This window comes from Oncorhynchus keta, unplaced genomic scaffold (assembly GCF_023373465.1).
Source record: "Oncorhynchus keta strain PuntledgeMale-10-30-2019 unplaced genomic scaffold, Oket_V2 Un_contig_6782_pilon_pilon, whole genome shotgun sequence".
NCBI lineage: Eukaryota > Metazoa > Chordata > Actinopteri > Salmoniformes > Salmonidae > Oncorhynchus > Oncorhynchus keta.
In genome coordinates, this window is record NW_026289059.1 from 63,162 (window position 1) to 77,500 (window position 14,339).

Below are 14,339 nucleotides of genomic sequence, written 5' to 3' on the forward strand. Positions count from 1 at the left end.
CTGCCCATCGTTCAACACACATTGCTTTAGGGACCACCTGCTGTAGAGGTCTGCCCATCGTTCAACACACATTGCTTTAGGGACCACCCTCTGTAGAGGTCTGCCCATCGTTCAACACACATTGCTTTAGGGACCACCTCTGTAGAGGTCTACCCATCGTTCAACACACATTGCTTTAGGGACCACCTGCTGTAGAGGTCTACCCCACACACATTGCTTTCTGTAGAGGTCTGCCCATCGTTCAACACACATTGCTTTAGGGACCACCTGCTGTAGAGGTCTGCCCATCGTGATACTACATTGCTTTAGGGACCACCCTCTGTAGAGGTCTACCCATCGTGATACTACATTGCTTTAGGGACCACCCTCTGTAGAGGTCTGCCCATCGTGATACTACATTGCTTTAGGGACCACCCTCTGTAGAGGTCTACCCATCGTGATACTACATTGCTTTAGGGACCACCCTCTGTAGAGGTCTGCCCATCGTTCATACTACATTGCTTTAGGGACCACCCTCTGTAGAGGTCTACCCATCGTGATACTACATTGCTTTAGGGACCACCTGCTGTAGAGGTCTACCCATCGTGATACTACATTGCTTTAGGGACCACCCTCTGTAGAGGTCTACCCATCGTTCAACACACATTGCTTTAGGGACCACCTGCTGTAGAGGTCTGCCCATCGTTCAACACACATTGCTTTAGGGACCACCCTCTGTAGAGGTCTGCCCATCGTTCAACACACATTGCTTTAGGGACCACCTCTGTAGAGGTCTACCCATCGTTCAACACACATTGCTTTAGGGACCACCTGCTGTAGAGGTCTGCCCATCGTTCAACACACATTGCTTTAGGGACCACCTGCTGTAGAGGTCTGCCCATCGTTCAACACACATTGCTTTAGGGACCACCTGCTGTAGAGGTCTGCCCATCGTTCAACACACATTGCTTTAGGGACCACCTGCTGTAGAGGTCTGCCCATCGTTCAACACACATTGCTTTAGGGACCACCTGCTGTAGAGGTCTGCCCATCGTTCAACACACATTGCTTTAGGGACCACCCTCTGTAGAGGTCTGCCCATCGTTCACACACATTGCTTTAGGGACCACCCTCTGTAGAGGTCTACCCATCGTTCAACACACATTGCTTTAGGGACCACCTGCTGTAGAGGTCTACCCATCGTTCACACACATTGCTTTAGGGACCACCTGCTGTAGAGGTCTGCCCATCGTTCAACACACATTGCTTTAGGGACCACCTGCTGTAGAGGTCTGCCCATCGTTCAACACACATTGCTTTAGGGACCACCTGCTGTAGAGGTCTGCCCATCGTTCAACACACATTGCTTTAGGGACCACCCTCTGTAGAGGTCTGCCCATCGTTCAACACACATTGCTTTAGGGACCACCCTCTGTAGAGGTCTACCCATCGTTCAACACACATTGCTTTAGGGACCACCTGCTGTAGAGGTCTACCCATCGTTCAACACATTGCTTTAGGGACCACCCTCTGTAGAGGTCTGCCCATCGTTCACACACATTGCTTTAGGGACCACCTGCTGTAGAGGTCTGCCCATCGTTCAACACACATTGCTTTAGGGACCACCTGCTGTAGAGGTCTGCCCATCGTTCAACACACATTGCTTTAGGGACCACCCTCTGTAGAGGTCTGCCCATCGTTCAACACACATTGCTTTAGGGACCACCCTCTGTAGAGGTCTACCCATCGTTCAACACACATTGCTTTAGGGACCACCTGCTGTAGAGGTCTACCCATCGTTCAACACACATTGCTTTAGGGACCACCCTCTGTAGAGGTCTGCCCATCGTTCAACACACATTGCTTTAGGGACCACCTGCTGTAGAGGTCTGCCCATCGTGATACTACATTGCTTTAGGGACCACCCTCTGTAGAGGTCTACCCATCGTGATACTACATTGCTTTAGGGACCACCCTCTGTAGAGGTCTGCCCATCGTGATACTACATTGCTTTAGGGACCACCCTCTGTAGAGGTCTACCCATCGTGATACTACATTGCTTTAGGGACCACCCTCTGTAGAGGTCTGCCCATCGTTCAACACACATTGCTTTAGGGACCACCCTCTGTAGAGGTCTACCCATCGTGATACTACATTGCTTTAGGGACCACCTGCTGTAGAGGTCTACCCATCGTGATACTACATTGCTTTAGGGACCACCCTCTGTAGAGGTCTACCCATCGTTCAACACACATTGCTTTAGGGACCACCTGCTGTAGAGGTCTGCCCATCGTTCAACACACATTGCTTTAGGGACCACCCTCTGTAGAGGTCTGCCCATCGTTCAACACACATTGCTTTAGGGACCACCCTCTGTAGAGGTCTGCCCATCGTTCAACACACATTGCTTTAGGGACCACCTGCTGTAGAGGTCTGCCCATCGTTCAACACACATTGCTTTAGGGACCACCTGCTGTAGAGGTCTGCCCATCGTTCAACACACATTGCTTTAGGGACCACCTGCTGTAGAGGTCTGCCCATCGTTCAGCACACATTGCTTTAGGGACCACCTGCTGTAGAGGTCTGCCCATCGTTCAACACACATTGCTTTAGGGACCACCTGCTGTAGAGGTCTGCCCATCGTGATACTACATTGCTTTAGGGACCACCTGCTGTAGAGGTCTACCCATCGTGATACTACATTGCTTTAGGGACCACCCTCTGTAGAGGTCTACCCATCGTTCAACACACATTGCTTTAGGGACCACCTGCTGTAGAGGTCTGCCCATCGTTCACACACATTGCTTTAGGGACCACCCTCTGTAGAGGTCTGCCCATCGTTCAACACACATTGCTTTAGGGACCACCCTCTGTAGAGGTCTGCCCATCGTTCAACACACATTGCTTTAGGGACCACCTGCTGTAGAGGTCTGCCCATCGTTCAACACACATTGCTTTAGGGACCACCTGCTGTAGAGGTCTGCCCATCGTTCAGCACACATTGCTTTAGGGACCACCTGCTGTAGAGGTCTGCCCATCGTTCAACACACATTGCTTTAGGGACCACCTGCTGTAGAGGTCTGCCCATCGTGATACTACATTGCTTTAGGGACCACCTGCTGTAGAGGTCTACCCATCGTGATACTACATTGCTTTAGGGACCACCCTCTGTAGAGGTCTACCCATCGTTCAACACACATTGCTTTAGGGACCACCTGCTGTAGAGGTCTGCCCATCGTTCAACACACATTGCTTTAGGGACCACCCTCTGTAGAGGTCTGCCCATCGTTCAACACACATTGCTTTAGGGACCACCCTCTGTAGAGGTCTGCCCATCGTTCAACACACATTGCTTTAGGGACCACCTGCTGTAGAGGTCTGCCCATCGTTCAACACACATTGCTTTAGGGACCACCTGCTGTAGAGGTCTGCCCATCGTTCAACACACATTGCTTTAGGGACCACCTGCTGTAGAGGTCTGCCCATCGTTCAACACACATTGCTTTAGGGACCACCTGCTGTAGAGGTCTGCCCATCGTTCAACACACATTGCTTTAGGGACCACCTGCTGTAGAGGTCTGCCCATCGTTCAACACACATTGCTTTAGGGACCACCTGCTGTAGAGGTCTGCCCATCGTTCACACACATTGCTTTAGGGACCACCTGCTGTAGAGGTCTGCCCATCGTTCAACACACATTGCTTTAGGGACCACCCTCTGTAGAGGTCTGCCCATCGTTCAACACACATTGCTTTAGGGACCACCTGCTGTAGAGGTCTGCCCATCGTTCAACACACATTGCTTTAGGGACCACCTGCTGTAGAGGTCTGCCCATCGTTCAACACACATTGCTTTAGGGACCACCTGCTGTAGAGGTCTGCCCATCGTTCAACACACATTGCTTTAGGGACCACCTGCTGTAGAGGTCTGCCCATCGTTCACACACATTGCTTTAGGGACCACCCTCTGTAGAGGTCTGCAGATCGTGATACTACATTGCTTTAGGGACCACCTGCTGTAGAGGTCTACCCATCGTGATACTACATTGCTTTAGGGACCACCTGCTGTAGAGGTCTACCCATCGTGATACTACATTGCTTTAGGGACCACCTGCTGTAGAGGTCTGCAGATCGTGATACTACATTGCTTTAGGGACCACCTGCTGTAGAGGTCTGCAGATCGTGATACTACATTGCTTTAGGGACCACCCTCTGTAGAGGTCTACCCATCGTGATACTACATTGCTTTAGGGACCACCTGCTGTAGAGGTCTGCCCATCGTTCAGCACACATTGCTTTAGGGACCACCTGCTGTAGAGGTCTGCCCATCGTGATACTACATTGCTTTAGGGACCACCTGCTGTAGAGGTCTACCCATCGTGATACTACATTGCTTTAGGGACCACCTGCTGTAGAGGTCTACCCATCGTGATACTACATTGCTTTAGGGACCACCTGCTGTAGAGGTCTACCCATCGTGATACTACATTGCTTTAGGGACCACCTGCTGTAGAGGTCTGCAGATCGTGATACTACATTGCTTTAGGGACCACCTGCTGTAGAGGTCTGCAGATCGTGATACTACATTGCTTTAGGGACCACCCTCTGTAGAGGTCTACCCATCGTGATACTACATTGCTTTAGGGACCACCTGCTGTAGAGGTCTGCCCATCGTTCAGCACACATTGCTTTAGGGACCACCTGCTGTAGAGGTCTGCCCATCGTGATACTACATTGCTTTAGGGACCACCTGCTGTAGAGGTCTACCCATCGTGATACTACATTGCTTTAGGGACCACCTGCTGTAGAGGTCTGCCCATCGTGATACTACATTGCTTTAGGGACCACCTGCTGTAGAGGTCTGCCCATCGTGATACTACATTGCTTTAGGGACCACCTGCTGTAGAGGTCTACCCATCGTGATACTACATTGCTTTAGGGACCACCTGCTGTAGAGGTCTGCCCATCGTGATACTACATTGCTTTAGGGACCACCCTCTGTAGAGGTCTGCCCATCGTGATACTACATTGCTTTAGGGACCACCCTCTGTAGAGGTCTACCCATCGTGATACTACATTGCTTTAGGGACCACCCTCTGTAGAGGTCTACCCATCGTGATACTACATTGCTTTAGGGACCACCCTCTGTAGAGGTCTACCCATCGTGATACTACATTGCTTTAGGGACCACCCTCTGTAGAGGTCTACCCATCGTGATACTACATTGCTTTAGGGACCACCCTCTGTAGAGGTCTACCCATCGTGATACTACATTGCTTTAGGGACCACCCTCTGTAGAGGTCTACCCATCGTGATACTACATTGCTTTAGGGACCACCCTCTGTAGAGGTCTACCCATCGTGATACTACATTGCTTTAGGGACCACCCTCTGTAGAGGTCTACCCATCGTGATACTACATTGCTTTAGGGACCACCCTCTGTAGAGGTCTACCCATCGTGATACTACATTGCTTTAGGGACCACCTGCTGTAGAGGTCTGCCCATCGTGATACTACATTGCTTTAGGGACCACCTGCTGTAGAGGTCTGCCCATCGTGATACTACATTGCTTTAGGGACCACCTGCTGTAGAGGTCTACCCATCGTGATACTACATTGCTTTAGGGACCACCTGCTGTAGAGGTCTGCCCATCGTGATACTACATTGCTTTAGGGACCACCTGCTGTAGAGGTCTACCCATCGTGATACTACATTGCTTTAGGGACCACCTGCTGTAGAGGTCTACCCATCGTGATACTACATTGCTTTAGGGACCACCCTCTGTAGAGGTCTACCCATCGTGATACTACATTGCTTTAGGGACCACCCTCTGTAGAGGTCTACCCATCGTGATACTACATTGCTTTAGGGACCACCCTCTGTAGAGGTCTACCCATCGTGATACTACATTGCTTTAGGGACCACCCTCTGTAGAGGTCTACCCATCGTGATACTACATTGCTTTAGGGACCACCCTCTGTAGAGGTCTACCCATCGTGATACTACATTGCTTTAGGGACCACCCTCTGTAGAGGTCTACCCATCGTGATACTACATTGCTTTAGGGACCACCCGCTGTAGAGGTCTGCCCATCGTGATACTACATTGCTTTAGGGACCACCTGCTGTAGAGGTCTGCCCATCGTGATACTACATTGCTTTAGGGACCACCTGCTGTAGAGGTCTACCCATCGTGATACTACATTGCTTTAGGGACCACCTGCTGTAGAGGTCTGCCCATCGTGATACTACATTGCTTTAGGGACCACCCTCTGTAGAGGTCTGCCCATCGTGATACTACATTGCTTTAGGGACCACCCTCTGTAGAGGTCTACCCATCGTGATACTACATTGCTTTAGGGACCACCCTCTGTAGAGGTCTACCCATCGTGATACTACATTGCTTTAGGGACCACCCTCTGTAGAGGTCTACCCATCGTGATACTACATTGCTTTAGGGACCACCCTCTGTAGAGGTCTACCCATCGTGATACTACATTGCTTTAGGGACCACCCTCTGTAGAGGTCTACCCATCGTGATACTACATTGCTTTAGGGACCACCCTCTGTAGAGGTCTACCCATCGTGATACTACATTGCTTTAGGGACCACCCTCTGTAGAGGTCTACCCATCGTGATACTACATTGCTTTAGGGACCACCCTCTGTAGAGGTCTACCCATCGTGATACTACATTGCTTTAGGGACCACCTCTGTAGAGGTCTACCCATCGTGATACTACATTGCTTTAGGGACCACCTGCTGTAGAGGTCTGCAGATCGTGATACTACATTGCTTTAGGGACCACCTGCTGTAGAGGTCTACCCATCGTGATACTACATTGCTTTAGGGACCACCCTCTGTAGAGGTCTACCCATCGTGATACTACATTGCTTTAGGGACCACCTGCTGTAGAGGTCTACCCATCGTGATACTACATTGCTTTAGGGACCACCTGCTGTAGAGGTCTGCCCATCGTGATACTACATTGCTTTAGGGACCACCCTCTGTAGAGGTCTACCCATCGTGATACTACATTGCTTTAGGGACCACCTCTGTAGAGGTCTACCCATCGTGATACTACATTGCTTTAGGGACCACCTGCTGTAGAGGTCTACCCATCGTGATACTACATTGCTTTAGGGACCACCTGCTGTAGAGGTCTACCCATCGTGATACTACATTGCTTTAGGGACCACCTGCTGTAGAGGTCTGCAGATCGTGATACTACATTGCTTTAGGGACCACCTGCTGTAGAGGTCTACCCATCGTGATACTACATTGCTTTAGGGACCACCTCTGTAGAGGTCTACCCATCGTGATACTACATTGCTTTAGGGACCACCTGCTGTAGAGGTCTACCCATCGTGATACTACATTGCTTTAGGGACCACCTGCTGTAGAGGTCTGCCCATCGTGATACTACATTGCTTTAGGGACCACCCTCTGTAGAGGTCTACCCATCGTGATACTACATTGCTTTAGGGACCACCCTCTGTAGAGGTCTACCCATCGTGATACTACATTGCTTTAGGGACCACCTGCTGTAGAGGTCTACCCATCGTGATACTACATTGCTTTAGGGACCACCCTCTGTAGAGGTCTACCCATCGTGATACTACATTGCTTTAGGGACCACCCTCTGTAGAGGTCTACCCATCGTGATACTACATTGCTTTAGGGACCACCCTCTGTAGAGGTCTACCCATCGTGATACTACATTGCTTTAGGGACCACCTCTGTAGAGGTCTGCAGATCGTGATACTACATTGCTTTAGGGACCACCTCTGTAGAGGTCTGCAGATCGTGATACTACATTGCTTTAGGGACCACCTGCTGTAGAGGTCTGCCCATCGTGATACTACATGCGGCACTCACTCGGGTTGGCAAATGCCGTTCTATTACTCTCAGCCAGGAACCGCTTACTGGTGTGTCTCGGCCCTTAAACAAAGCCTCGGTAATAACACTCTTACGCTCATTGAGAGGAAGTTAAACGACAAGGGCAAGTGCTTGTCTGAGTGCAGGTTCAAAGAAGAAGTCCACTTTGTTTGTTTTAGTGGCCGACTTACTGCATTTCTGACAAACTTTTACCGAAAACTAGACAGGAGTTTTTTCCATGTTGCCTTCTTGGAAAATATGAACCATAGAAGAGATAGGAGTGAACAAGAACAGTAGGAAGCACTCTAGGACATGACACCCCGTGTTAGAATAATTTTTTAAATGTATCTTTAACTAGGCAAGTCAGTTAAGAACAAATCATTTTTTGCAATGACAGCCTACCCTGGGCCAAACCCAGACAGGCCAATTGTGCTCCGCCCAATGGGACTCCCAATCACAGCCAGTTGTGATACAGCCTGGAATCAAACCAGGGTCTGCACTGAGATGCAGTGCCTTAGACCGCTGCACCACCCGGGAGCCCTGTTGAAGTGGAAGACAACTGGAAAAGGAATGTAATTGCAGTAGGTGTGACACTAATTGTGAATAATATTTACACCATAAAAAATAACTCCTGTTGCTGTAGGATTCAAGGAAAATTCCACCTATTATTAGGTAGAGCTATTAAATAAATGTCCTGTCTGAATCTTGCTGAATAAGGTTGATTGGAAAGTAAATGATGAATTAATGAAATAACATTGTTGGAACAATGGGCACAATACATTTGCTAAATTGGGGTAGAAGTCAAATGAGGATAGGTTGCGAATTGTTTAAACATCTTCAACTCAGCATATGCACAGGAAATTGGACACATTCACTTTTGCCACAGGCCCCTAATGTCTTACAGTCTGCATTAGTCCCCATATTATCATACTACAAGTCAGAAAATATATTACATTTTCTGAAAGACAATTCGGGTTTTTAAATATAAATCATCAACTATTGATGTGATGTTGTAAATCGTGGACCGGGGCTCATTCTGGGATTCACACACACGCACGCACGCACGCACGCACGCACGCACACACACACACACACACACACACACACACACACACACACACACACACACACACACACACACACACACACACACACACACACACTAGAACCACCATAGAGAGACAGCACTGGATTGGTCATATAAAATGGTGAAAATATCTTATTCTCAGAATTAAGTAACTGACTGAGAAAAGCTGTTTGATGTTTTAGGACAGTCTGATGTTGATGTTTTGGGACAGCCTGATGTTGATGTTTTAGGACAGTCTGATGTTGATGTTTTAGGACAGTCTGATGTTGATGTTGATGTTTTAGGACAGTCTGATGTTGATGTTTTAGGACAGCCTGATGTTGATGTTTTAGGACAGCCTGATGTTGATGTTTTAGGACAGTCTGATGTTGATGTTTTAGGACAGTCTGATGTTGATGTTTTAGGACAGTCTGATGTTGATGTTTTAGGACAGTCTGATGTTGATGTTTTAGGACAGTCTGATGTTGATGTTTTAGGACAGTCTGATGTTGATGTTGATGTTTTAGGACAGTCTGATGTTGATGTTTTAGGACAGTCTGATGTTGATGTTTTAGGACAGTCTGATGTTGATGTTGTAGGACAGTCTGATGTTGATGTTTTAGGACAGTCTGAAGTTGATTTTGCACAGTCTGATGTTGATGTTTTAGGACAGTCTGATGTTGATGTTGTAGGACAGTCTGATGTTGATGTTTAGGACAGTCTGATGTTGATGTTTTAGGACAGTCTGATGTTGATGTTTTAGGACAGTCTGATGTTGATGTTTTAGGACAGTCTGATGTTGATGTTTTAGGACAGTCTGATGTTGATGTTGATGTTTTAGGACAGTCTGATGTTGATGTTTTAGGACAGTCTGATGTTGATGTTTTAGGACAGTCTGATGTTGATGTTGATGTTTTAGGACAGTCTGATGTTGATGTTTTAGGACAGTCTGATGTTGATGTTTTAGGACAGTCTGATGTTGATGTTGTAGGACAGTCTGATGTTGATGTTGTAGGACAGTCTGAAGTTTTTGCACAGTCTGATGTTGATGTCTTAGGACAGTCTGATGTTGATGTTGTAGGACAGTCTGATGTTGATGTTGTAGGACAGTCTGATGTTGATGTTTTAGGACAGTCTGATGTTGATGTTTTAGGACAGTCTGATGTTGATGTTTTAGGACAGTCTGATGTTGATGTTGACGTTTTAGGACAGTCTGATGTTGATGTTGTAGGACAGTCTGATGTTGATGTTTTAGGACAGTCTGATGTTGATGTTGTAGGACAGTCTAAAGTTTTTGCACAGTCTGATGTTGATGTTTTAGAACAGTCTGATGTTTTAGGACAGTCTGCTGTTGATGTTTTAGGACAGTCTGATGTTTTAGGACAGTCTGCTGTTGATGTTTTAGGACAGTCTGATGTTTTAGGACAGTCCAGTGTTGATGTTTTAGGATAGTCTGCTGTTTTGGGACAGTCTGATGTTAATTTTTAGGACAGTCTGATGTTGATGTTTTAGGCCAGTCTTCTGTTCATGTTTTAGGGATAGTCTGCTGTTTTAGGACAGTCTGTTGTTAATGTTTTAGGACAGTCTGGTGTTGATATTTTAGGGCAGTATGGTGTCGATATTTTAGGACAGTCTGATGTTGATGTTTTAGGACAGTCTGATGTTGATGTTGTAGGACAGTCTGATGTTGATGTTTTAGGACAGTCTGATGTTGATGTTTTAGGACAATCTGGTGTTAATGTTTTAGGACAGTCTAAAGTTTTAGAACAGTCTGATGTTGATGTTTTAGGACAGTCTGATGTCGATGTTTTAGGACAGTCTGATGTTGATGTTTTAGGACAGTCTGATGTTGATGTTTTAGGACAGTCTGGTGTTGATGTTTTAGGACAGTCTGATGTTGATGTTTTAGGACAGTCTAAAGTTTTAGGACATTCTGATGTTGATGTTTTAGGACAGTCTGATGTTGATGTTTTAGGACAGTCTGATGTTGATGTTTTAGGACAGTCTGATGTTGATGTTTTAGAACAGTCTGATGTTGATGTTTTAGGACAGTCTGATGTTGATGTTTTAGGACAGTCTGATGTTGATGTTTTAGGACAGTCTGATGTTGATGTTTTAGGACAGTCTTAAGTTTTAGAACAGTCTGATGTTGATGTTTAGGACAGTCTAAAGTTTTAGAACAGTCAGATGTTGATGTTGATGTTTTAGGACAGTCTGATGTTGATGTTTTAGGACAGTCTGATGTTGATGTTTTAGGACAGTCTGATGTTTTAGGACAGTCTGATGTTGATGTTTTAGGATAGTCTGATGTTGATGTTTTAGGACAGTCTGATGTTGATGTTTTAGGACAGTCTGATGTTGATGTTTTAGGACAGTCTCATGTTGATGTTTTGGGACAATCTAAAGTTTTAGAACAATGTGGTGTTGATGTTTTAGGACATCTGATGTTGATGTTTTAGGACAGTCTGATGTTGATGTTGTAGGACAGTCTGATGTTGATGTTTTAGGACAGTCTGATGTTGATGTATTAGGACAGTCTGATGTTGATGTTTTAGAACAGTCTGATGTTGATGTTTTAGGACAGTCTGATGTTGATGTTTTAGGACAGTCTGATGTTGATGTTTTAGGACAGTCTGATGTTGATGTTTTAGGACAGTCTTAAGTTTTAGAACAGTCTGATGTTGATGTTTTAGGACAGTCTAAAGTTTTAGAACAGTCAGATGTTGATGTTGATGTTTTAGGACAGTCTGATGTTGATGTTTTAGGACAGTCTGATGTTGATGTTTTAGGACAGTCTGATGTTTTAGGACAGTCTGATGTTGATGTTTTAGGATAGTCTGATGTTGATGTTTTAGGACAGTCTGATGTTGATGTTTTAGGACAGTCTGATGTTGATGTTTTAGGATAGTCTGATGTTGATGTTTTAGGACAGTCTGATGTTGATGTTTTAGGACAGTCTGATGTTGATGTTTTAGGACAGTCTCATGTTGATGTTTTGGGACAATCTAAAGTTTTAGAACAATGTGGTGTTGATGTTTTAGGACATCTGATGTTGATGTTTTAGGACAGTCTGATGTTGATGTTGTAGGACAGTCTGATGTTGATGTTTTAGGACAGTCTGATGTTGATGTATTAGGACAGTCTGATGTTGATGTTGTAGGACAGTCTAAAGTTTTTGCACAGTCTGATGTTGATGTTTTAGAACAGTCTGATGTTTTAGGACAGTCTGATGTTTTAGGACAGTCCAGTGTTGATGTTTTAGGATAGTCTGATGTTGATGTTTTAGGACAGTCTGATGTTGATGTTTTAGGACAGTCTGATGTTGATCTTTTAGAACAGTCTGATGTTGATGTTTTAGAACAGTCTGATGTTTTAGGACAGTCTGCTGTTGATGTTTTAGGACAGTCTGATGTTTTAGGACAGTCCAGTGTTGATGTTTTAGGATAGTCTGCTGTTTTGGGACAGTCTGATGTTAATTTTTAGGACAGTCTGATGTTGATGTTTTAGGCCAGTCTTCTGTTCATGTTTTAGGGATAGTCTGCTGTTTTAGGACAGTCTGATGTTAATGTTTTAGGACAGTCTGGTGTTGATATTTTAGGGCAGTATGGTGTCGATATTTTAGGACAGTCTGATGTTGATGTTTTAGGACAGTCTGATGTTGATGTTGTAGGACAGTCTGATGTTGATGTTTTAGGACAGTCTGATGTTGATGTTTTAGGACAATCTGGTGTTAATGTTTTAGGACAGTCTAAAGTTTTAGAACAGTCTGATGTTGATGTTTTAGGACAGTCTGATGTCGATGTTTTAGGACAGTCTGATGTTGATGTTTTAGGACAGTCTGATGTTGATGTTTTAGGACAGTCTGGTGTTGATGTTTTAGGACAGTCTGATGTTGATGTTTTAGGACAGTCTAAAGTTTTAGAACAGTCAGATGTTGATGTTGATGTTTTAGGACAGTCTGATGTTGATGTTTTAGGACAGTCTGATGTTGATGTTTTAGGACAGTCTGATGTTTTAGGACAGTCTACTGTTGATGTTTTAGGATAGTCTGATGTTGATGTTTTGGGACAGTCTGATGTTGATGTTTTAGGACAGTCTGATTTTGATGTTTTAGGACAGTCTCATGTTGATGTTTTGGGACAATCTAAAGTTTTAGAACAGTGTGGTGTTGATGTTTTAGGACATCTGATGTTGATGCTTTAGGACAGTCTGATGTTGATATTTTAGGACAAAAAAAATGACATGAAACCAATATGTAAACACACTAATGCATACCACACACAGTTTATATGACGTTATTCATTAGCAAGAGAGAAGTTTTGGAACGATATTAAGCATTTCAGAACACATTTAGAATATACTTACGTATTTCTTCTGTATGATGTTCCTTTTGGGTCTGTCTTTACTCATCCTGCAAACCGGATTGGTTCGGTTAAACACCGAATAGCCACATGTATATCCTTTTTTAGAACATGCAATTATTTAAATCCCGTGGTGTGATCCAGCGAGGTGGCAGTGTCTTTATCCCCAATCTCTCCCTCTCTCTCTCACGCTGTCTCTACTTCCCTTTTCGCTGAGTCGTCTGGGAGAGAAATTCCAATTTTGCAATCCACGGCAAGAAACACAAATTTAAACACCCCCAAAATCACTGCGTTATAACGTATGCATAACAACGAACCGGACAATCTCCCATTATGCGAATGAAAAGGGCATGTATCCTGGATATCCTCGAGGCACAAATCAAACACGCTTTGAGGGCCCAGCAGATTCCGTGTTGAAGAATATCACAGACCGGAGTTAAAAGGTACAAAAAAATGCTTCCCCCCCGAAAAAAAAAATTAACAAAATCCAGAAACACGTTTCAGCGGTGTCTGCCAGACGACGAGTTAACTCTCCCACACCGCTAGTAATGGTAACGGCATGGGTTTATCTGCAGCGTCTTCCTACCGCGACAGACCGGGGAATATGCCCCAGCGGTGAGTCTCGAGGAATACAGTACCACGTTAGGGACTGGGTGAAAATACAAACACAGTCATCTGGCGTGAGGAGCAATGTCGCGATACATCCCTCCAAGATCCATGGACGGGCCTCCTAAATGATTTCCATATCAATAAATAACATTTACAATGCGATATACTATATTATTGTATTGTACCCGTATTCATCATTTAAAACGTATTAAAATAGGCCCATCAATAAAGACTGCACACATAATAACCAAGTTAGAAATGCAAACAATGTAGCCGCTAACATTGTAATTACATGGTCACAATGTATTTACCATACGAATGACAATGTTTATTTTGTTGAGTTGCAGAAAAATGGCTACACAGTCTATATGTGTATTGATGTGAGTGTGAGATAAGCTACACGGAGGGATGTTGAGTCTGCTGCATGGTGGCCAATAAGAAACTGGAA

General features: G+C 45.2%; 1 protein-coding gene across 1 annotated transcript in view; it reads right to left on the reverse strand.

Annotated features, from left to right (window-relative positions):
- jarid2a (jumonji, AT rich interactive domain 2a) overlaps positions 1-13,943 on the reverse strand; it is a 57,975-nt gene extending 44,032 nt beyond the window's left edge. Inside the window, exon 1 of the mRNA XM_052511414.1 lies at positions 13,287-13,943. Coding sequence (XP_052367374.1) covers positions 13,287-13,331 — 45 coding nt within the window. The 5' untranslated portion in view covers positions 13,332-13,943. The remainder of the gene's footprint in view (positions 1-13,286) is intronic.
- Positions 13,944-14,339: the final 396 nt, after the last annotated feature.